Source organism: Numenius arquata, chromosome 1 (assembly GCF_964106895.1).
Source record: "Numenius arquata chromosome 1, bNumArq3.hap1.1, whole genome shotgun sequence".
Classification (NCBI taxonomy): Eukaryota; Metazoa; Chordata; class Aves; order Charadriiformes; family Scolopacidae; genus Numenius; species Numenius arquata.
In genome coordinates, this window is record NC_133576.1 from 132,790,121 (window position 1) to 132,813,346 (window position 23,226).

General features: G+C 38.9%; 1 protein-coding gene across 2 annotated transcripts in view; it reads right to left on the minus strand.

The window, feature by feature from the left end:
• TMEM135 (transmembrane protein 135) overlaps positions 1-23,226 on the minus strand; it is a 186,409-nt gene that overhangs the window by 162,019 nt on the left and 1,164 nt on the right. For both annotated transcript variants that reach the window (XM_074148217.1, XM_074148225.1), the window contains exons 2-3: positions 9,012-9,139; positions 2,532-2,624 (exon numbers count right to left, since the gene is read on the minus strand). In XM_074148217.1, coding sequence (XP_074004318.1) covers positions 2,532-2,624; positions 9,012-9,139 — 221 coding nt within the window. The remainder of the gene's footprint in view (positions 1-2,531; positions 2,625-9,011; positions 9,140-23,226) is intronic.

Consider the following 23,226-nt stretch of genomic DNA (forward strand, 5'->3'; position numbering starts at 1 on the left):
ACGAATTATAAAATGTACAAGGCTGGCACACATAAACAGCAATGCTCAGAAGAAAATCTGATTTACAAGCCTGCTGTTCCCAAGTTCAGGACTGACAGGGACGCTGTGCAAGCAAATGCCAGTGAGGTACTTAAAATAGGGTATCCACTTGGGAAGAGATTAAGTGATTAAATTTGATGTTGCTGCCAGCTGCTAGTAGCAATATAAAGGGCTAGAGATATGTTTATGAACTCAAATCAGGACTTTTTCCCACCTCCCTGACTTTTCAATACAATTTGTTGTGAGCTACTCGGGACACAACTCTGAGAAATGTTTCTCTGAGAAACGTCGAGACCACAAGTCTATTAAAACTTGATTTTTGCCTGTAACAGAAACTAACAAGCAAACAGATGTGAGATCAGAAAGTCATATTTCACTAAGTCTGTCAGCAGTAGCACTTCACACATTATACACAGTTAGCATCTGATAACATACCAAACAACTTTGTATTTTAAAAAAACCTAAACTTTCAACTACCTTTCGATGCCATTTAACAACTCTTTTTTTTTCCATTAACAACAAAGACCCCACATTTTCAGCTGCGTGTGTTACAGCGCAATACCAACATTGCCTTTTCACATTTTACCTGATGCGATATAATATGAATTTTTTAGGTAAAATACCTTAGATCATACATTTTGGATTCTGATAGAAAGGAGAATAACCTTCCAGGAGTTAAGTATTTCAGCATTATTCTTTACATACATGCTGTACCAACCTACTTTTGCCATTTTCACACACCTCTATTTCAACTTCCTTTTCTTTCAAATTTCAAATCTTAAAAATGAGCCTGTTAACATGTCAAAGCTTTCACACATTGCCACTAAGACTTTTAGAAATCTCCGCTTGATATAAAATTTGTTTGCCCTACTCTCTTTTCAAAACTCAACAATCTTAGGTTTGTAAGTTTGTTCAGAGTTGTTCCACTGTTAAACAAAAACCTCGTATGAATTTGGGCTCACAAACAGTTTTAGCTCTTGACTCACAAACACTCTGAAAGCTACAAGAAACTCAGAGACGGACAACCAGCCCGATTTCTTCCCCTTTAATGTTATCTAGAAATATTAGAAGTCTGACACAAAAAAATCCTCACATTGTAACAGGTCTTCAGGAAAAGCTAAGCTAGTGCTGTTGAGAGAACACATTTGCTCTCCGCAAAAAACGAAACACTGATGCCAATGGCAGTGTTGGAGTCTAAGTAACTAGACAAAGTTCTACCACAAGGTATCCACCCTCTTATGAAGTAATTGCAGCAAGATGAAAATCAGTCAGCTGGAAAGGAAATTTAAAAGATAATTTATTAACTTTATTACGATCATTTTCTTTACAGTTACATTAAATAAAGTGATTTAGAAGTTCTTGAAAGGCGAGAGCACTTTTTACACACCCTCAATCTTCAAAACCAATGGATAAAGCAGTCTTTTAAAAGGACTTTGCAGTCTTTTCAAAAGCAGTCTTCTTTTAAAAGAACTTTGACAATCTTACCTAAACCTTGGCCTGGGCTTTGCTGACTCCATGACTGAAGTTTAGGAATTGGGCCTGACAGTCAGTCAACAACACGACGTATACGTATTTGCCATTATTTTGAAATGACCGCTTAAGAAAGTTTCAGATATTCACAGTAACCCAAAAATGTTCACATCATCCCCAGTACTCAACCCCCCCCATCATCTTTTAAATAGCAATCCCTTACATCACCCTTTTGTCACCTTCTCTATGTTGAATAAAACCTACTAACTAGATGACTAAAGCATTTCATTCCATATTGAAGTAATTAAGCACTATAACTTTCACTATTGATACAAGCTGCCAATATAAGATGAATTTCAAAACAGCAAAATCTTACAACCCAGGATTTCACCTGCCACCTTTCATGGCCGAATGACAAATGGCAGCTTTCGGCTGTCCTCGGATCACTCAGAGCTCTCTGCCCCCCCTTCACGCTCTCATAATGGATTTTCCATTGATAGCTGAACTTCAGCATCTTTCCTTAAATGAAAGGCTTTGCTTTCTGTATCATTCTGTTTCATCCAATTTGGATTACCTCAGCTCTTCCAGTTGGTTTTTTTCACAACATCCTATTACTTCTCTATCATAACCAATGTCACATTGTTAACTCAAGTCATCATCAACTTTAGCATGGCCCTTCCCTGTGACTAATCACAACCATTATTTAAATTGTACTTAAAAAAAAAAAAAAAGACACATCACCAAGAAAAACCCCACACAGCTTCATCAGGCAATTCCTAGCAACCCAACCACACATTAAACATGAAAAACAAACCACAAACAAGAAACTGAATGTTTGTAAAGTGTTTTTTCACTGTAGCTCTCTAGATTTAAATTTAAGGTTGCAAAAGACGCTAGTTCAAATGAAGTACAATTCCAGCATTCTGAAACAAAACCACTGAATTGTCAAACATCAATCATCAAATGACCAAAACAAGAAATATTATTATACAAAACTGAAAATCCATAGACACAAACCGTACCTGCTTTTCCTTTCGATGAGAATAGCCATATAAGAAGCAGGTAAAGCAGCACCAAAGCCAGGAGACCAAAAGTAGAATTTTCCAAGTATCTTCCTGAAAATGTAATTTGTACACATATTACAGGCAAAGCAATCAAACCATCCATGTACAAAACTATATTTAAACTTTATCATAAAATTACACACACTTTATTAATTTTGCCTCCTTAATCAATACTTACAAATAAATACATATCATTAAATTTTTACAGTTGGATAGTTCTCAGAGGGGTTCCCAAAGTGCTTCATAAACATTAAACACCTGAAATACTTCATTAATATCTACATTTCACTTAAAGGACTACTTTGCTTCAAAGAAAAGAAAACAGTGCTTTCAAGAGATGTTTCTGAAAAATTGCAGATATTAATCACAGAAGACTCTTCTAAAAGAACCTATAGTTGCTCCTCTTTCTGCTACTTGTCCAAATACACCTTCAGGAAATTGTTCCTTGTAGAAGGCAGGGATGCAGTCAGGTGAGCCAGAAATCAAACCAAATTATTAAAATATACATCATATTCCAGGAGAGATAGTCAACTGATGCTAAAACCAGCAAACCACTCATTTACAGTAAGCCAAGGAACCAATCTCAATGTTACCAATCAATGTTACGAGACTGGAAGCAGCAGTGTTAAGGTGAGAAAGCTCTCATTTTTTTGCTACAAGTTCTAGATTTCAGTCAAGGAGTCAACACAATTTCAACTATCAAAATTCCTCCAACAATAAGAGTTGAAAAAAATAGTTACACAAATGACAATATCTAAGAAAATATTTCTGTAAATTGGCCAGTGTTAAAGGAGGAAAACCAAAAATGCTTGTCAGACACAATGGCACCAACCACATTTGGTCTGTTCAGGACACCAGCACCTTCAAACTAACTCAGGCTGATCACAGAAGCAAACAACAGTCAGGCAGTCATGAAATTTGGTAGCATGATAATAAACATACTTCAATTACCCCAATGTTGCTCAGCTGATAAGCACTATCAGTTCAGGAAAACAGAGTGTTACAATGGAGTCTACCCTTCTAAAAACACAGTGAACAAAACACAACCAAAAAAAATGGCAAACACATACAGGGTAGAAAAGGAAATTTTCTTAGATAAAATTTCATGTTGACAAAACAGAAGAGAGAACAAAGATAAATTAATCAATACCATCTGATTAGCCCACTTTCATTCTTGCTGTAAAAGGCATGATTAGCCTCATTTCATACCTCTTCTGCAAAAATAACATTACCAGCGAGCGATGCCAGCTTATGTTCGTAAGTGAAAATAGAGCCAGTGTATCAGCAGCAAGTGATGTAATGGCAATTACACACACTGCTCATTCCCACGCCTGCAAAAGGATAATTTCTCAGGATGACAATGCCAAATGCTGCAGGAGTTAAAGTTCATTATTAGGACTCTCTTGGAAAGCAATTACTGTATGAAGTTTCAGAGAAGCCATTTTAAACATCTTAATAAGTATGAACACATCTTACCAGACACACCTGTTAAGTAACAGAACAAATGTCTTTTCTGTGGGAAAGAAACAAGAATTTGTTCTTTTGGCATGGTTTAGAATCCCTGTACAAACGCTTATGTCTTTGGTTTGATAAGAATTCGGAAACAACAGTAACATATTTTACACAATAAAACAAATTAAAATGCCCAATCAGTAAGTGAAACATTTAAACTTCTGCCAAAGTAAATGAAGACAAGCTTTTGTTATTATTTGCATGGTTAATTTTCACATGGTCTATGGTTCGAAATTGCAATGAGAAATATGAGTTCTTTCAGGTTTTGCATCTAATTCCTCAATGTACAGCTATATCCAAAACTCAAAGGCTGGTTGATACGTAAGGTTGAATCTAATTAAGCAAACTAATGTAAAGCTGTACATGGAGAAACTTAACTACTCTAGTTCCTAGACTTAAAAAAAAAAAAAAACACATCTTCATGAGGTTTTGCATTCAATAAAACCAAAAACCTAAAAAAATCACACCTTTCATTGAACACATGTAATGCTTGTCGGTCATGGAGCCTAGCACTTCTATCGGAAGCCCAGACAGATGCACTCTTCTGGATCTCACCAGCAAAAGAGATTACAACCCCCAGCTGGCCTGTCACACATCCGTAACAGAGCTCATCACCCCCACTGCTCTGCCAACAGAGCAGCCTGCACATATTGCCTAATTCACTTCAAGGAAAAAAAAAATGGGGAAAAAAAAAAAAAAAAAAAGAGTTAGCCAACTTAGCTTGGTAATTCCTTTTAGAGTGAGAACATCTATCCATGGCCTAAGTAATTGCTGATATTGGATTTAGATGTTTTTGAAATTTTACCCACCTATGAAAGGGTGAGAATATTAAACAATACCTGATATTATTTTAATTGCCCTTTCTTGCCTGAGTTTTACATCCCTCCACTCTGGTGAGACCCCACCTGCAGTACTGTGTCCAGCTCTGGGGCTCCCAACATAAGAAAGACATGGACCTGTTGGAACAGGTCCAGAGGAGGTCACAAAGATGATCAGAGGACTGGAGCACCACTCCTATGAGGACAGACTGAGAGAGTTGGGGTTGTTCAGTCTGGAGAAGAGAAGGCTCCAGGGAGACCTTATGCTGGCCTTTCAGTGAAGGGGGCCTACAGGAGACATGGGGAGGGACTCTTTATCAGGGAGTGTAATGATAGGACAAGGGGTAACAGCTTTAAACTGAAAGAATGGAGATTTAGCCCAAATATAAGGACGACATTTTTTACACTGAGGGTGGTGAAACAGTGGAGCAGGCTGCCCAGGGAGGTATTAGATGCCCCATCCCTGGAAACATTCAAGGTCAGGTTGGATGGGGCTCTGAGCAACCTGATCTGGCTGAAACTAAATGACCTTTAAAGGTCCCTTCCAACCTGAACTATTCTATGATCCTTGAAAATATTTGCAGTGGTTTCAATTTTGGTGTTTTTCCCTAGGTGAAAGGAAGCAAATGCTACAAGGGCATCAAAAAGAAATATGAGCACAAGCCGGACTTCTCACTGACAATTACATTTCATATTTAGTTCTTTTAATTGTTACTGCATGACTAAGACATGTTGTCCGTATGCAAAGTGACTAAAGATTCAGTGGGACTTCAGTAAATGTATGAACAGAAGTGATCACTTTATCCAGGACACCCTATGTGCCTGTCAACACATCTCCTCCTTGGTGCTACAGAAGAAAACAGGCAACTCTTCTCAAACTAGGAATTGAGCAGGTAAATATGGGGTTATCAGATTCAGCTACAAACCCTTTAATCTGTTGCTTTGGTCTAGAAGTCCAGGAGGGTAAAACCAGTCAACTGCATGGGGCTTGCTGGACAATTTTGCTTCTGGGTTACTGCTGCACCCACTATAATCTACCTTCCAACCAAAAAAGATACAAAAACCGCATCATGCATCCTATTACACAAATCTACCACATCCCATTTCTCACCACTATCTAGAATCAAATCTAGAGCATCCAAGTCTCCACAGTCTCAGACAATCTCCTTGCATGGTTGCAGAGTTCAGAAATACTGGGGCCACAGTTATGCAGAACACCAGAGAGGTTCTGATATTTCTTTGATGGGTTAAAACATATGATACCAAACCTCATTCTGGGCTGGAAAATGACATACAATTACTTTTGCTCTCAGGGGCTACTGAAGGAAGTACACTGTATCACAAAGTAATAAATTCAAGGAATCCTACAACTTCAAACAAAACATTAAAAAAAACCAAAATGTGAAAAAATCCAAATTGGCTAAAAAAAAAAAAATTCCATTCCAAAACATTTCCATCCTCCATCACCCACCCAACAGCAGATGAGAGAAGGAAGCTTATACAGCTCAAGCTGCAAGACAATGTTGATATTAAGTACATTCCAAGTGAAGGACTTGTCAACATTATGTTATGATCTTAGGAGAAGCTCTAAAAAAAAAAAAAAGTAGTACTCAACTACTCAACTTGTAAAGATGTCACGTATTTATACAGCTTTCTGGCTTGTTCTCATTTTCTTTCCAAATAATACTTACTCAGCTCCTTGACCATATTCAAGTACTGAACTGACGTATTCACAGAACCTGTCCATGACAATTCTCAAACACCCTCCTGATTAATAGCAGCCAGGTTAAAGCCCATCCCTGTGTAAGGACAGGACTGCTTTTTTCCTCACGATGCATTACTTTTCACTTTTCTCTGTCAAATCTCATAAGTGATTTTAATCAACAGATCTTTCTGAAATGGATGAGAGTCAGTTTTAGATTTCTGTGTCCTAAATCTCATATAATCTCTCACACTATTCTTCACCTCTTTTTCCAGATTCTTTAGGTATATCCAGAACAAAGGACACAGCAGGAACATTACTGGCAACCTCTTCCTATTATGAAAACTGATTATTTATCCCTTGTTTGGGTTCACATATTTTAACTACTTGCTAAACATTTACTAATTCCTGATATACAACAGATCTTTCTTCTTGAAGAGTCCTAACAAGCAAACTCATCAAAATCATTTGAGAATTCATGTATAATGCACCAACTGGATCATCATCAGATATATATTTTTCCTTCAAAGAACACCAGTAAATTTGGAAGACTGGACTTCTCTGATAATCATATTATCTATTGTTTGCTTTAAATGTCATTTAATAGCTCTTGCTATTCCTATTCATATCCCATTCCCTTAAATGCTGAGGCTCTGAATTTTATTCCCGTCCAAAAAGCTGCCAAATACTCCTTATAATTGGACTTTCATATACTCCAACAAATGTAAATCATAAGGCTTCCTAAATACTTTCCTCTTTTGCCTCTACTTGTGATTTCAGTTCACCAGCCCCAATTGGCACCCCAGCCAAGAGTCTGACAGTTTTTATTTGCAAGTGCTGCAATTACAGGTGGCGGGCAGTCTGCAGAGACCCTACCAGCAGAGATTCTACTGGAGGCGACATCTCTTCATGGGCATCTCTCTGCAACAGAAAACACACGTACATCTCTTAAGATGTTGGTTGGTTACTCTGCTGCACAGCTGTAAGAACAGCAAGGTAATAAGGATTTCCCTTGTCACATTAGAATTGTTAGAATTGTCCTTTGCATGGTTTTGGCCTGGGTCAACCAAAAGAATGCTTCAGGGGGACTTCGAAAGCACATGAACTCAGTACAATTCCCACTACTCAGTCCACATCTGGCCATGCGCTTTGTTTTGGGGGTCAAAACAGCTTTAGACAGCTATGCCCCATGTAAGCAAAAGTGATGCCATACCAATGGGCTTCAGAGTCAGACACTAATCTCTCACCTGCTTCATTTACAAGCACAGGCATAGTCATAGATCTGCTAGCTGGCTAGTAACCTCTGTTAGAGGAACAGACAGAAATAATAAAACTTAAACCACACCAGCTTAATTTAGAGAGTAACATCTAATTACAGCACTGAAGTAAGGCACTGCAGATTTGGAGGCAAATACATGGCAGGATAAGGAAGACCACTGTATAGCTCAAAGGCGTAAAGATAAGTCAATATTAGTATCACTCAGATTGACAGAAAAATTCGTATTCTTTAGAGCTTGTTACTTAAAGATTCACTTTGAACTTTGCAAATTATTTACTTAAAAAGTGTTCCATGGCTCCTCAGCCAGCTCCTCCTCTTCTTTGCCTTCTCCCTCAGCTTTGAAGCAAAGTTTAGGGGCCTCTAAACAGATCTAGAAGTAGGGCATAACGGGTTTGATTAACTCTAGAGGGGCTGTTGAGTGCACTGTCAGGTAACTTCCAAAAATGCATAGCTACTCTAGAATTTACATGTCTATGTGTAACATCTCTTACAATAAATGCATTTATATCTAGGACATAGTCACGTTCATGAACACTGAAGTTTAATTTTTAACTATCTTTACAGTTACTTAAAATACAACTGGAAACAGCTCAGAATAGAGAAGTGGCATTTGTACTCATTTTTAAGAGCAAGTCTGTATCTCAAAGAACCCCAGAAACTGTGCTGGGATTTCCTTCATTTATGGCCACAAATATGGAAAGTACAGACTTGGATGGCTGGATCAAGTTTAGGATAAATGAAAGTCATCTCAGCTCCTGCATCAGGAAAATAGAAACCAACATCAAGTTACATCAATCCTCTCTAGGAGAGAAAAATTAGGTCTTCTCAGTTCCGCTCTAGAATATATTTGAATTTCCTGCAACAATAACTAAAACATAGAAAAGGAAGAAAAGTGAATACGTTGACTTGTTGACTGATTTAAAAGATTACAAAAACAAGAGAAAATAAAGGTTCATATTCAAGTGATAAGACCAGAAATCAAGATGATGGCACAGCTGTTGCTTTTATTACTCCTATCCATTACAAACAAGTCTAGTATAAAAAAAAAGACAAATTATTAGGTAAATTGAAAAGTTGCATAAAAATAGCTTTCCTATTACATTTCATTTTTAGGACAGTATACCAACCTTAGAATGCAAAAGCAAGCAATATACAAGGTCCCATTTGCTGTCAGAAAGGAAGTTGATTGCAAGATCTCAGGTACCAGTTTGTGCAAATAATAGTCAAGTTTTCGTTTCCTGAGAATAGCTGCAATCTGAGGGAGGAGGGAAGAAAAAAAAAAAGGGGGGGGACAAACTTTAATTCAGTTAGGCTCTTTTTGCACATTGTAAAGAAAAATAAAAAAGGAAAAGACGACATGCCCATTTCAGTTGTAAATCAAAGCCTCTTAAATTTGCTGGGTTTATGAACAATACCACAAAGATTTCCTTTGAACTTGTTCCAGCTGTTACAATATTTATACCAGGAAATACATCAAGCAATCCTAAATGGGAAGTATAAGGGGAATTTTATTACCTTGTTACCGTTGGCTGTAACAGTCAGAAACGTTGTCTGCCAGATATCAGAACTTTTAAGATGTGATAAATTTACACTGAGTTTTGTCTTCCAGACAATTGGACTATCACATAAATATGGGCAGAACATGACTAAAGTAATCCAAATACACAGTGTCTATGAAGTGAAGATATATTTCTAAAGAGTTTTGACTCCAATTAACCAACTGCAAGTCCTCCAGAAAATTTTCACCATCTGCTGGAAGAACACCACTTTCCTGACAAATTCTATAGAAATGTTATCTCTAAAAGACTACCTGGAATGGAAAATAGGTTGGATCTGAAAAATAAATTTTCTTTTTTATCAGTTTAATGTATGTCCCATGTTTATAAAGAACAGTTACTTAATGACTCAAACACTGAAGATCCTCAAAGCCTTTTTTGTCCACACAAATTCTGCAAAAATCTAATGGGAAGGTGTAGAGAACCAGGCTTTACTCAGAGGTGCACAGGGGTAAGACATGAGGCAACAAACAAGTTCAAATATGACAAAGTCAGATCAGATGTAAGGAAGAAACGTTTTCACTTGAGGGTGGCTGAACGTTGGAGCAGGTTGCCCAAAGCAACTGTGAACTCTCCACCTCTGTCTAAAAACATGAGAGAGGGAGCTGTTCTTCTGAAACACTGTTCCCTCATACTGAATAGCAAGTTTTAGATTCAGAGATGGGCCGAGGATTCTGTTAAAAGTAACCACAAGAAAGTGCTGCCAAAGTCTGTTTCTAAAAGGAAGCTTGAATTAAAGATTAAGGAGAAATGCATGCATGAACAGACTTCTGAAAACAGATTTGCACGTTACTTAAATGCCAAGGCTGCTTAAACCATAATGGATTAGGCAATAATGCAATCCAGATAATCTTTCTGTTGAAGAAAAGTCTTAACGTAGTCTAAGCGCCAGATCACTAGTTGCTACATCCTCAGCTATTTCTAGCCTACTGTACACGAAGGTCATGAGCATTTGGAACAAAATTACAATTTCTTTGTTTTAAGAACACAGACCTTACACCTGAAGTGTGAAGCCTTGCTTCCTCAGACCAAGCGTCAGAAGTGTAACAGGAAAAGATTGGTATCTTATAAATTAACGTCAAATCAAAGTCAAAACTTAATTTCTGTAGCTTCTCCAACAAGTTTTAGACTAATATAAATTTCTACTTTCCCTTCTTTTTACTATTCTACTCCCAAGTGAAAAATAGAAAAGAACAAGGAACAGCAGCACAGAAACCAGTCCAAAGAAACAATGCTCGATGAACCGTATGTGTAAGGGCAATGGAGCCTGATGCTTGCCCGCAAAAAAACAAATAAACAAACAAAAATCCCAAAACAAATAATGTTCATCATTTTCAAATTGCTTCATAAACATCAACTATGCTAAATAATGCGTACAGCTGACAATAGGCAACAGCAAACTATGGAGCAGGCTCTCCTCCTCTCTTCCACCACCAATGGTGTGATTACATGGAGAAAACATCAGAGAGACTTCCAGACACCACCTTGCTCTCCCTTTCAGTTCCATACACTTCAGAAAAGTACTATTAAAGTTGAGGCTGGCAAGACCGAAAGATTACAAAATCTGTCAGTCTGCAGCGGTTCATGGTTCCCACCAGGATACACTTCACTGAAGTGAGTTGGAAGGACACCGTGATGAAGGCCAAAATAATTACAATAAATGCACTGCTCAAGGCTTAGCAGCAGGTGTTGACAGCAGGTAGCAGTATGGAAGGAGAGGCCATCAGGACCATCCAGTAGATACTTATTGGCAAACTATCAATCTCTATCAAGATGCTACCAGATATAGCAAAAGGTCTGTATGTTACCTAAGACTCTCTGTAGAGTAGGACAGAGAGAAATTAACATCTCGTTGACGTTATGCTTCAGCTCTCCAGCTGTAAAAGGAGCATACGAATCCTAGGACACCTCAGGGTGGTCTGTATCAGGACCTTAGTGTTGATAGCTGTTAGTTTAGGGTTTTATTCACTACAAGAATGAAGGACTGCAATTCTGGTTCAGCTCACTGATCCAAACAGTTGACTATCGTGTATCCAGGAATGGCCAAAACCAGCTCCATACCTCCCATTACTCATCACCCTTCTTCATAATTTCTTAGTTTCACTCTTCTCTTTTTGAGATGGACTGATAAGAATTTTACAAAATAAAATGCTTTGATGATTACAAATTATTATAGATTTTCAGCTTCAGTAAGATAGTACAGCACATCCACAACACGAGTGGAGCACTGCTGTGTGAGATAGTGCCACAAGCGTTTGCTGCTGTGTGAAATCCAGACGCGAGGCTGCCTCCCCTCAATCTCATGCTGCCCACGGTGTCTCAACTCACCTCCTAACCCAGGGGTTTCACCATGATCCAGGGAACAGAAGCAACACACTCCTCACACCACTCTAAGACCATGATTTCACGGGAGAGAAAAGCACAATCCAGTTCCAGTGCTGCCTCTCCCTCTACTTTATTTCTGACGTCATGGGGTTTCTCCTGCTTACTACCCTTTACGAAAAGGAGAAGACTGCCCAAAAAATGTCTGGAACCAGGAAAACTCCACCAAATGCCAGTGGATTATGACCAAGGTTTCATTTATTCATGACTTCTCCAGGCCACAGCAATGCAGCCTTACCTACCTCAGGGTGAAGAATGCTCCGGAATCTCCTTTGACTAACAGTGGCTTAGGAACACATCAGATCTGCTGCAGCTTCCCACCCTGTCTTTCCATAACACACTGAGTCACTCTTAAAATCTGTTATTTTCAAGGCACCCAACGACCTGGCCTTAGGATACTGAGGACTACATAACTCTTTGGGATAAAGACTGTCATTAACAACTCCACCCTTCAATGGAATTTGCATTTAACTACGACAAGCCTTCCTTGTACCACCTTTCCTTTAAAAAATAAATAAATAAATCAGGAAGACTATGGAATAAAATTTCACAGATACTAAGAGCTATCGCTGACTGCAACATTTTCCATTCCAGACAGAAGGCACGTGGCTTTCACTTCTCATTTACATATACCATGTATCATCCATTTTAAAAAAAAATGACAAAACTGTAAAAATTACAATGTTACCCTGCACACACATCTCTCTAGGGAAGAGACTACAAATGGAATAAAAGACCTAATACAACCAATGTCCACCATCTATCCAATATACCATAAAAATGTTATCACGTAAAGCAATATGCTTGTCACCGACATTTAAAGTAACAATTAGATAACGGCACTTTCTCAAGCAGGTTTCCTCTTTACAGGCAAAGAATACCCAGGTTTGATATATTTACCTAATGTTAAAGATTTATTTATTCAATCAAGAAAAATTCCAACCCTATCAAGAGTCAAGCATTTGAGTCAGGGTAGAGTATAACCACTCCTTGTAAGTTAATTTGCAAGAATTCCAAGATACCTGGAAAGTGATAAAGAAAACCCACATTTCAAACTCTAAAATGGACGTTTTCCTCTCACCACAATTTATGTTTTCTTATGCTACAATGTTTTATGCACTAAAATGAAACTTTAAGCAGTAGTATAGGCTGCAGATAACGTTTACATAGGCCAAACAAAACTGTAAGCAGAGATTCCAGCACTCATTATCCTCAGTCCACACCAACAGCTGAGCTGTTTGTAGCAGCCATTGCAGCCCTTCCTGCCATTTAACTCCACTTTCTTCTCCCTCAAAACCAGCAGAGCTCAAGCCAACAGAGCTCTAGAAATAGGACAGAGTCCAGCCTTGCTAACGTTTTTACGTTCTTGTCTTCTAATATAGCCAACTAATCAATCCCATCTTTCCCAATCTCCTATAAGAAATACTTTTCTAGATGCCCAAACACTCAACAACTAAGAGCAGAAGGAAATTTAAAACAAATCATGTGCTGTCACAGGGCAGATGGCTTAAGAATGTCCAAAGTTTTTAGAACTTTCCGATTTCCTTCTATTTGCATCCTCAAGTTCTAGCTCTTAATCCCTCTCCAGTACAACAGTCTGTGGAAAATACAGATATACTGCAGAAGAAGAAACAAATGAATCGCAGTTAGAGGGAAGAAAAGGATCAATGCGGGGAAAGAGGATGAAGCAAAAAAAGATCCTACATATTTCATCATTAAAAACATAAACAGCAGAGCTAGAAAAAAAGATAACAGAGAGAATGTTTCAGAAAAAAAAAGCTGAAAAGAACAGATTTAATTCTTAAAAAAAAAAAAAAATCAGGTATGTTAAAATATTAAGAAATAAGTAGTCATAAATTCTTCAAGCATTCAAATATCATAACACAGGCATTAAAGGATGTTTTAATATTTTAAATGCCTATTGCTATTTTTCCAGTGATTTTCAAAAACAGGTAAGAAAAAATTCCAAGCCTCTTCTAGATACAAGAGTAGACTTTTGTTATTTAAATGACAGAGTAACACGTATGTAATTGTAGGCTGAAATTTTAAGGAAGTAAAAAAATCTCATAGCAACAAGTCTATAGAATTAGTAGCACAAGCGGAAATAACTTAAGAAAATTATATTTATTGCTGTATTTGCTTCATTTATGCACTACTTGTTCCTCACAACTAAAACCCAGAAGAGACTATTAAACTATGTAGTCTGTGTATCACTGGATATTATAATTATGAGGGTAAGCATATGTGCATCTGGATGACATTTAGAATAGATCACAACACTTCAGTCCTCAGAAAACCAAACCTTTGCATGCTACAGTCAGACAGGACAAATACTTGGAGGTATTATAAAGAGTAATGTGAGAAATTGATTTGATGAAATATACCCTGATTGTCCTTGTGTGACATCTGTGCCATACACACACTGGAGAGGAGGAAGAAATTAAACACCTGCCAGCCTGACTTCCAGAGAAAACATTTCTGGCCCCAAACACACTGAGTTTGGTACTAAGAATGTGGGCGGGTAAAGCCTCTTGAATAAGGTAAGTCATGCATGGGGGAAAGAAGATTTCCCTTCCACACCTGAAGACTGATCCAGCACTGCCCAGTGTCCTATTACCACCTGTGGGAAAACTGAAAAGACTCTGACTTAATTTAAAGAAAAATAACTCCTTTCCTCACTCCGGCACACAGCTGTTTAAAACTTGAAACTCAAAATTCAGCTACGCTTTAGTGCAGGCCCGGCAGCGTTAGAAGGCTTTTGAAGGCAGCCCCACACCCTTGTTCCTGATAAAAAAAAGGGACAGATACCACAGCAAAAGACATGACCACAAACCTGCCCTCCAAAATCCTTGAACATACAAGCACCAAAACGATTCCTTAAGCAGCTGATTATCTTTTATGCACCTAGCCCAGACTGGAAGATTTCTCCTTCTCCTGTTCATCAACCCAATGTAAACTGAACACACATTTACTCTCAGATGGTAACGATCCCATTTCCCCTACAGTTTAAAACAAGCTCTGATTTAACTCTCACTGAAACACTTTGGCCATTACCATCTTGAAACAGGCAGACAGAAAATGTTCATATATATGAAAAACTCTAATTCATTCAAAAAAAAAATTGCTATGAAATTATATTTAGCATAGGTGGAAAAACCATGAGAGCCAGGCTACTACATCTCTAAGACTATTTTCATGTGAATAGAAATGAGGGTAGAAGGAAGAAATGTGGATTTTAGACACTTATGTAGTGAAGTTGCAAGGAGGAGATCACCTCTCAAATCAAATGCAAACACTCTTGAAGTAATTCACTAGTCACTCTAAGAATAAATATTGATAATCATTTGAACTCTAAGGCCCACTATTTTATGTCTGAAGTATTAAAAAAAAAAAGCCTACTCAGTAAAAATAAAGAAATAGAAAAAATATTTTCTAGCATTAACTACAGAATTCACACAACTGCATTTTGACTCTCCAACATGAAAACATAATTATGAAAAATCAGTCCACCAGATTCAGGATACCATCAGTTTCTGACAGAGCATTACTGAAGTCCTTTTTTTTTTTTTTAATTTAGTCTTCGTATACAAATTTTAAGCCCTATAGAACTAAGAAATCAGAATTTATTCTGTCTTAACCATAAAAAGAATATATGCATTTCCAACATCATCCTTAAAACACAGCCACGTAGTCTAGTGCAAGACTTTCAGCTAGGTTATCAATGTGTTTCAGCAGAGAAAGAACACGAGACTCAAAAACCAGCTTCCTCATGATCAGAGGCACCAGTCAGGCCTGATTACTTTAAACGATGTGTCATGTAACACCTACAAGTAATCATCATCCAACCGCAATAACCTGAGCTTCACCTCCAGTATCCTCAGCCTTCACCTGTCCCTGAACCAGGGATTCCACAGGAGGAAACGTGCAGAAAGGATGGTGCAACTTAATGAGTGTGCTAATTGGCCGACCAATGTACACAGTCTGACAGGTTACAGGGCAGGCTAAAAGCCACAGACTTTGCACCAACCCTGTTGTTGTGTGTACAACATCATTTTTCTTTCCCTCCTCCATCAAACCACCATTTCCTGAGTTTGTATAATGTGTGTGTCTTTAAGAAACAACCCCTCTGTCAATTTTAGTGAAACTAGCCAACACATACAGCACTGATTGATGGAAACCGAAAAAAAGCACTATCATCTGTCTCATTCCTTCACAATGTCCAACTAAAATCAAGCACATCGTAACAAACTTTTATTTTAAAAAAAAGGAAAAGAAAAACCTACAGAAATATTCAGACACCTAGCCAAATCTCCAGGAAGGTAGAATTCGGTGATTTTTATAAGAGTGACTACCTGGCACATTTAGGCACCTTTAAAATGCAAATTTATAGACGATCAATAATGCTGTGTAGATGGTTTATATAATACATATGCTGCAAGTCATTAAAAAACCAAGGAAAATGTTATAATTTAAGTCATTTGTGCATGCTAAAAGCGACACAATCCCCAGCATGTAAACCAGTTAAGAAAATACATCAGATTACTCAAGCAGCAGGCAGATCTACAGACTGATGTCAGATTTTTTTCATAATTATATTTAATTATTTATATGTTCTTTTATAACCATTTGCAATTCTGTATGAGTTTTACAAGAACATGATTCCTTTGCTTTATAAAAATTATTTTTAAGCACTTCGGAGTAGCCTAATTTCAAAATGCCCTCGGGTAACACTTGGGTTTTGAAAGACACTGTTGTTGAAATCAGCAATTTGTTTCTCATGCCTCCTCTTAAACATTCAGATTTGTTGTTCCTCAATTAGCTGGTCCCTCCCTGATTTCACAGATTACAAAGCCTGGCTTCCAGATTTTTTCATTTCATAAATCAGTTCCTGCAATAGTCTGAGGAAGAGTGCATGCCTCCTGCTCTCACTTCCTCTGTCCCTTGTGAGATGTTATATGAGGTGATCACCATCAGGGGGTTGGGTTGTTTTTGTTTGCGTTTTCTGAAGTTTTCCATATCACCCACCCAACTAAAAAAAGAAATGAACAGTACTCACATACTCTTTGAATGACATTTAAATTACCTTCAGTCCTGGCATCACTCTTATTCCATGATGACTTATCTTCACCACTTGTTTCCCTTGTACTTGAAAAATAGCCCTCTACTCATTTATTCTCCTTGAAATGTCTAACTCAGAATAATTTTCAATTATTTTCCCTCCTACCCTGAAATTCTTGCACTCGACTATACAGCTGTACCAACTTAACAGATTTACGCTTCCTTGATAAACAGTCCCTTTCATGATTTTTGCTGGTTCCCGGCATTTGTAGTGCCTTTACCAAGATCTTTGCTCAGTCAGTCAAGGTTGGGGCTTTCCCTGGTTTTCACCATTACTTCGATGCAAGCTCCAGGTTATTCCTTGCATCTTTGAGCATAAATTCTTCAGCTCAGCTGAATTCTTTACCTGATTCTTTTGAAATTCACAGTATCTCAACAAAAAACTATTATTTTTTTTTTTATTTTCAATTTATGACAGAATTTTACTGGTCTGGCCCGAAAGCCACCTGAACAGAGTAGAATGATCACAGCCTGGAATGAAGATGTCACAACCAGATTCTTACTTTAGTAACACTTAACGCTAATTTTAGTCATCTTTAACCTGGCTTCCAGAAGAATCTAAAGGCAAGGACACACCGACCTACACATCATTCATAACTCAACACAGAGATACGGGACACTAGACAGTACTGAGATGATCAGATATCCCAGCACGACGCAATCACACACCACCATCACAGCAAGCCCAGGAACCGGGTCCTGAGAGAAGTAAGTTTCTTGATGGCCTGCCCCAGAGATCCAAGCTGGCATACAGGAGCATATTCAAGGGTAACACTAACATCCTTCTTAGCCTCCCCACCCTCCTTTCAAAGGGTTCACAGCACAAACAAACAAGGCATCACATTTTAATACACTCAGGAATTCTGGATTATTTTAGAACACAATCTGGTCAGTACAGCCTTCTCACACACCTCAGAAAGATGACGCATGATGACTATGTCTACGAGACAGGATGAGTTTTTGTATCTGTTGGCTCCTCAGCTTTGCTCAGGACCTGTCCAAACAGCTCTCCCTAAGAGAAACTGCACATGAAGCGAGTCTGAAGCAGGAGCAGTGCAGCCATTGTGCACCATCCATCCTTGGGACCAACCTCTGGCCCTACCCTACAGCAATGTGCACACAGCCAGGAAAGCAATGCGACACTCACGCTTCATTCTGCTTCACCGTGATCCTTGGCTGGTGATTCTGCCTTCCATCCAACAGTTTTCAAAATTATTCATTAGTGCAGTAATCAGGCTTGTTCTTGTTGTTACCTCTAGTCAATCAGTGATTTACCTGTGAAGAGACCTGCCAGCTGCCATGTGCATGACTACCTGGCCCATGCTGTACTAGTACCAATGTCCCTCTCGCTTTACACAGGAAGAAAAAACACCTTGTACTTCTACAATTGCTGTCTTCAGTTGTATCTTTAATTCCCCCAAGTAACAGGCAATAGGACAAGAGGAAACAGCCTCAAGTTGTGCCAGAGGAGGTTGAGGATGGGTAACAGGAAAAATTTCATCACCGAAAGGGTTATCAAACATTGGAACAGGTTGACCAGGGTTGAGCCACCATCCCTGGAGGTATGTAAAAGATGGGTAGATGTGGCATTTAGGGACATGGTTTAGTGGTGGTTTTGGCAGTGTTAGGTTAATGGTTGGACTCGATGATCTGAAAGGTCCCTTCTAACCTAGGCAATTCTATGATTCTACTATATACAATGCTGCCCTAGGGAGCTTACAAAGTTATTAATGCAGATTAAGAGAAAGAATACAGACACTCAGGGGGCAAAGAGGGCCAAAGAAGATATCAGCAATGGAATTGTGAGTAGGAAAAAAAACTTCTGACAAAGAAAGAAAAAGAAGGAATTGGTGCTGGCAGCCCAGAAAGCCAACTGCATCCTGGGCTGCACCAAAAGAATTGTGGCCAGCAGGTTGAAGGAGGTGATTCTGCCCCTCTACTCTGCTCTGGTGAGACCTCACCTGCAGTACTGCGTCCAGCTCTAGAGTCCTCAACACAGGAAGGACATGGCCCGTTGGAATGGGTCCAGTGCAGGGCCAGGAAGATGATCAGAGAGCTGGAGCACCTCTTCTATGAAGACAGGCTGAGAGAGTTGGGGTTGTTCAGCCTGGAGAAGAGAAGGCTCCGCGGAGACCTCATAGTGGCCTTCCAGTACCTGAAGGGGGCCTATAGGAGAGATGGGTAGGGACTCTTTATCAGGGAGTGGAGCGAGAGGATGAGGAGTAATGGTTTTAAATTGAAAGCAGGGGGAGATTTAGATTAGATATTAGAAAGAAATTCTTTACTGTGAGGGTGGTGAGACACTGGAACAGGTTGCCCAGGGAAGTTGTGGATGCCCCATCCCTGGAAGTGTTTAAGACCAGGCTGGATGGGGCTTTGAGCAACCTGGTCTAGTGGGAGGTGTCCCAGCCCATGTCAGGGGGTTGGAACTTGATGATCTTTAAGGTCCCTTCCAACTCTAACCATTCTATGATTCTACAATCTAAGAATCTGAAGTCTGTTACAACCACAGGAAAAAGCAGATATGGCACAACTATGAAAAATATCATAAATGAGACCAAAATGAGTCCAAAATAAGTATGAGAAGAGCATCAAAAGTGATAACAGAATCAGTATGAAAAGGATACAAGAAAAAATTAAGTGTAAGAAATTAATAAAATGCAGCAAGTCCCGAGGATCATTAAAAACTGTACTGGAATAGCAGACTCGGGTTACACCTGTTCTGCTAAATAGTTGGCTGGACCATCCACCAGTGCAGAGGACACAGACCCACTGGCATCCACACTGCTTGAGGCTGGGTGCTCCTCTCCTCAGTGCCAGCAGATCTGTCCTGGAGAGCGGTGTTTGGAGTCAGAGCCAGGACTAAACTAACAGTGAGCGTGAACCAGGATGGGGTCAGTGCTCAAGCTGTTCCCTGGCTGTGTCATTTAGCCGCAGAGGCACACAGGGTGAGGGAAGGACAGCAGATGTGGGGTGAGAAGGGACCAGTGCTGGGGAGGAAGGGCAGGAAAGATGGCGGGAAAGGGAAGGCTTGTGTTAGAGAGGGGATGGGCAGGACAGAAGTTGGGGTGGAGAGGCAGGGAGGGAGCCTGGCTTTAGTTAAGTGAAGAAATCAAATTATCAGAATAGGAGAAAGAAAAGGTGAAAGGCATGAATGACTCTTGTCATCCCACAGGCAAAAAGTTAGAAGAATTAGCTTAACTGCAAAGTAGCAAACAGACGATTTTTTACTTTATTTAGTTTAAGAGAAAATGTTACCACCAGATCCAATTACTAGATTTACTACAAAGAGTTCATACTAAAAACTAAGCATATTCATCTGCTGCAAAACGTGCACCATAATCAAAACAGCACCTAAAACCTACAAACCCTCACAAAACAGAGGACTTTTCTCTAACTCATGTGATGAATGGTGGATTTCCCACGTGAAATCAACAGAAATCCCAGGAAACAAAAGCTGAGACAATTCATATCCAATGTTCCAGCTTCTCATTTCCCTTCCCCCAGCCCCATGCAATTTCCCTGTGAAATAATTCTCTTTTCCCCATCTCTGAATTTCTAGAAGTCTGAATTCTTCAACTTTGAAAACACAAGATTACACCTTCACATTCTCTTGAATACTCAAAACCAGAATTATAGATAGAACAAAGTACAACAAACTCTGATGAAGGACTTTTTCAGTAAAGTTTTCTTAAAATACCAAGGCAGGGAGTTTTTTAAAAGTGTAACTATAAGGTTTACGGGAGATTGTTTAGGGTTTCTTCTGGGGCTATAGGTGGTAAGCAGTTTTTAACTTCTTTTTTTCCCCCTGCTGTAAGAGAGGGTCTCAGAAGACTTGTGCATTGCGATATTTGGTTTGTGAAATACAAGCAGTCTTAATTATAAAATAGGCATTCCTGGCAGTCACTTTTTATGGGGAGGGAAAATTCAATTTATAAATAAAACCTATGTTTTCTAAAGCAATCAATCTGGAGCAAAAATAAAAACAGCAAAAGTATGATATCTGAAGTTTATATTTTTTCCAACTAAAAAAAAATTCAAGCACAGTTATTTAAAAAAAAAAAAAAAAAAAAAAAAAAACACACAAAACCCCCACAAAAAGCTCCAGTACAGTACTACTTAAAAGCAAAGACACTTTGCAGCCATTCACTGAAAACCAGTATTTTACTCATCAAACACTAGCACCACTTAATTTGGCTCCATCAGTCTCTCATTGACTGAAGAGCAGCAAAACATTTAAGATATGTGGAGGGTAGATATTACGAGTTTGGACTCTGGATTTTAACTGTCCATAACCATGTTTTCTCCCAAAATGACCTCTGGCTATTTATTCTCATCTATTCATTCTCATTCATTTCCACACAAGCTTTTGTGAGAGGAAACTCTTTTATCTATTTGCCTTCATTATTAGCTTGTGGAAACAGCAGGAACAAACACGCAAGAAGTCATTTTACAGGCTTGACATCAAAAAAATGAAGTGCAATTTTGTGTTGCCGAGCTGTACAAAGGACTGGGACTAAGCAGTACCAGAAACATTCTGAACATACACTGGCATAACTACAAAGATAAAACAACTTAAGTTCATCCCCCTATGTGAATCTCAGAATACAGAAAAGGATTGAACGTTTGTACTGCCCAACTATAATACTTCATTTACAAACACAAGGTTTTCAAGCACAGCTTGAAGTCCAGCAAACAATGACCTTAGTGATTTTCTTAATTCAGGAGTGTTCTTTCCCTGCCAACCTACTTAATGTGCAAGGCTTCTGCTTCCTCCTCTGCAGTTCATACTGCACCCTTTCACTCTTTACCTTATGCTAGCTCTGGTGCTCGTCAAACCCTGCTTAATAAATCAATTCAGTTCATTAATGCAGCTGAAAATTACCCCAGCTAAAAGCAGGGTAGTAACCTCTTCTGGGTTAGTGAATGAATCGAATTTGTTCAAGGAGAGAGAAAGTCCAAGACCACATAAAGGAAGGAGTACAGTTATGTGTCTGGAGGCAAAGGAAGACAACTGCTTCCTCCCTCTTTAGATAGCAGCAAGATTTTAGAGCAGCTCAGCTTTAGATTACTCTGATAAGTCAAGTTGAACACTGTCAACAAAAACCTAAGAAAGTTAAAAACTGTAAAGAAGGCAGTGTAAAAACTGATGCAGATGTTTTGCAGTACAGCATGACATTGGTTGAGAAAGTTCCCACCCCACTTTGGATTTGTGACAAGACTTAACTGTTCATGGGGCCACCATGTAAAAGAGATCTGGAAAACATTTTTGATTTCTGGGTTTGTTTTTCTTTTCAAAGAAATAAAAAGTGGGAGCTTTCTCCCTAACCCCTGACTGCACAACTGAGTGAACCATAACATAGGTATGACCAGGAATCTCTTTACCAGGCTTGACTGCTGGAGAACTTTGATTTAATTACAGAGCTCTTTAAGCTGCTTTATCTTTAGCCAGACCTGACAGATCACCATGGCACCTCTCATGGCTCATTTCAGGCCCATTCTCTGCTGGTACAAGTATTCATGCTCCCACACAGCAAATTGGATCAGAAAACAGATAGAAAGAAAAAATTACTGGGGAGGGGAGGAGAGGTAATATTCTTCTCTGTATTAGTTTCCTGATCCATCTCACTGTATGCTCATGCAAATAGTTGCCAATTCTGTTTGTGTCAGTTCAGAGTGAAAATGTTTACTGCCAGACATGACAACTCTCTAGGTCCATGCTGCTATCAGTTATTAACTTTATTTACCATGTAAGTGGATATTGTTACAATTTTCACTCACAGAACACTTCAATGGGAGCTTAAATGAATTATGCCAGGACTGTTGCAATCCCACCGCTTTCCTTCTCTTTATTACATGTCATGGCAATTTTGTTTTACCAGCACTGGTACAGAGTTGAAAGTACAGACTCAATGACTTGTTTTTCTTTCTTTAAGACTTAGCTTGGGGCCAGCTCTCTACTCAATCCTCCAAGCACCACTACAGAAGAAACACAGAGGTGGGGGACAGAAGGAAGCGCGTGCTCACCTGCAGCGATTCCACTTTAGACCAGCTTTCAGGATACGTTTACGCAGACAGATGCAAACAGATCCCGACTCCTCTACCTACACCCTAATTTGCTGGAAGCAAGCCAGCTGCTGCTGAGGTGATATAACCAAGTCCAACTGCACGCTCAAGCTAAGATATGTCACCTGTAGGATTTTCTCTAAATACTTAGACTCCTTTAGCTTCAATGTATTTTTGTAGCCTTGCTTCATTATACAGTGGAATCTCCTTGATTCTAAGG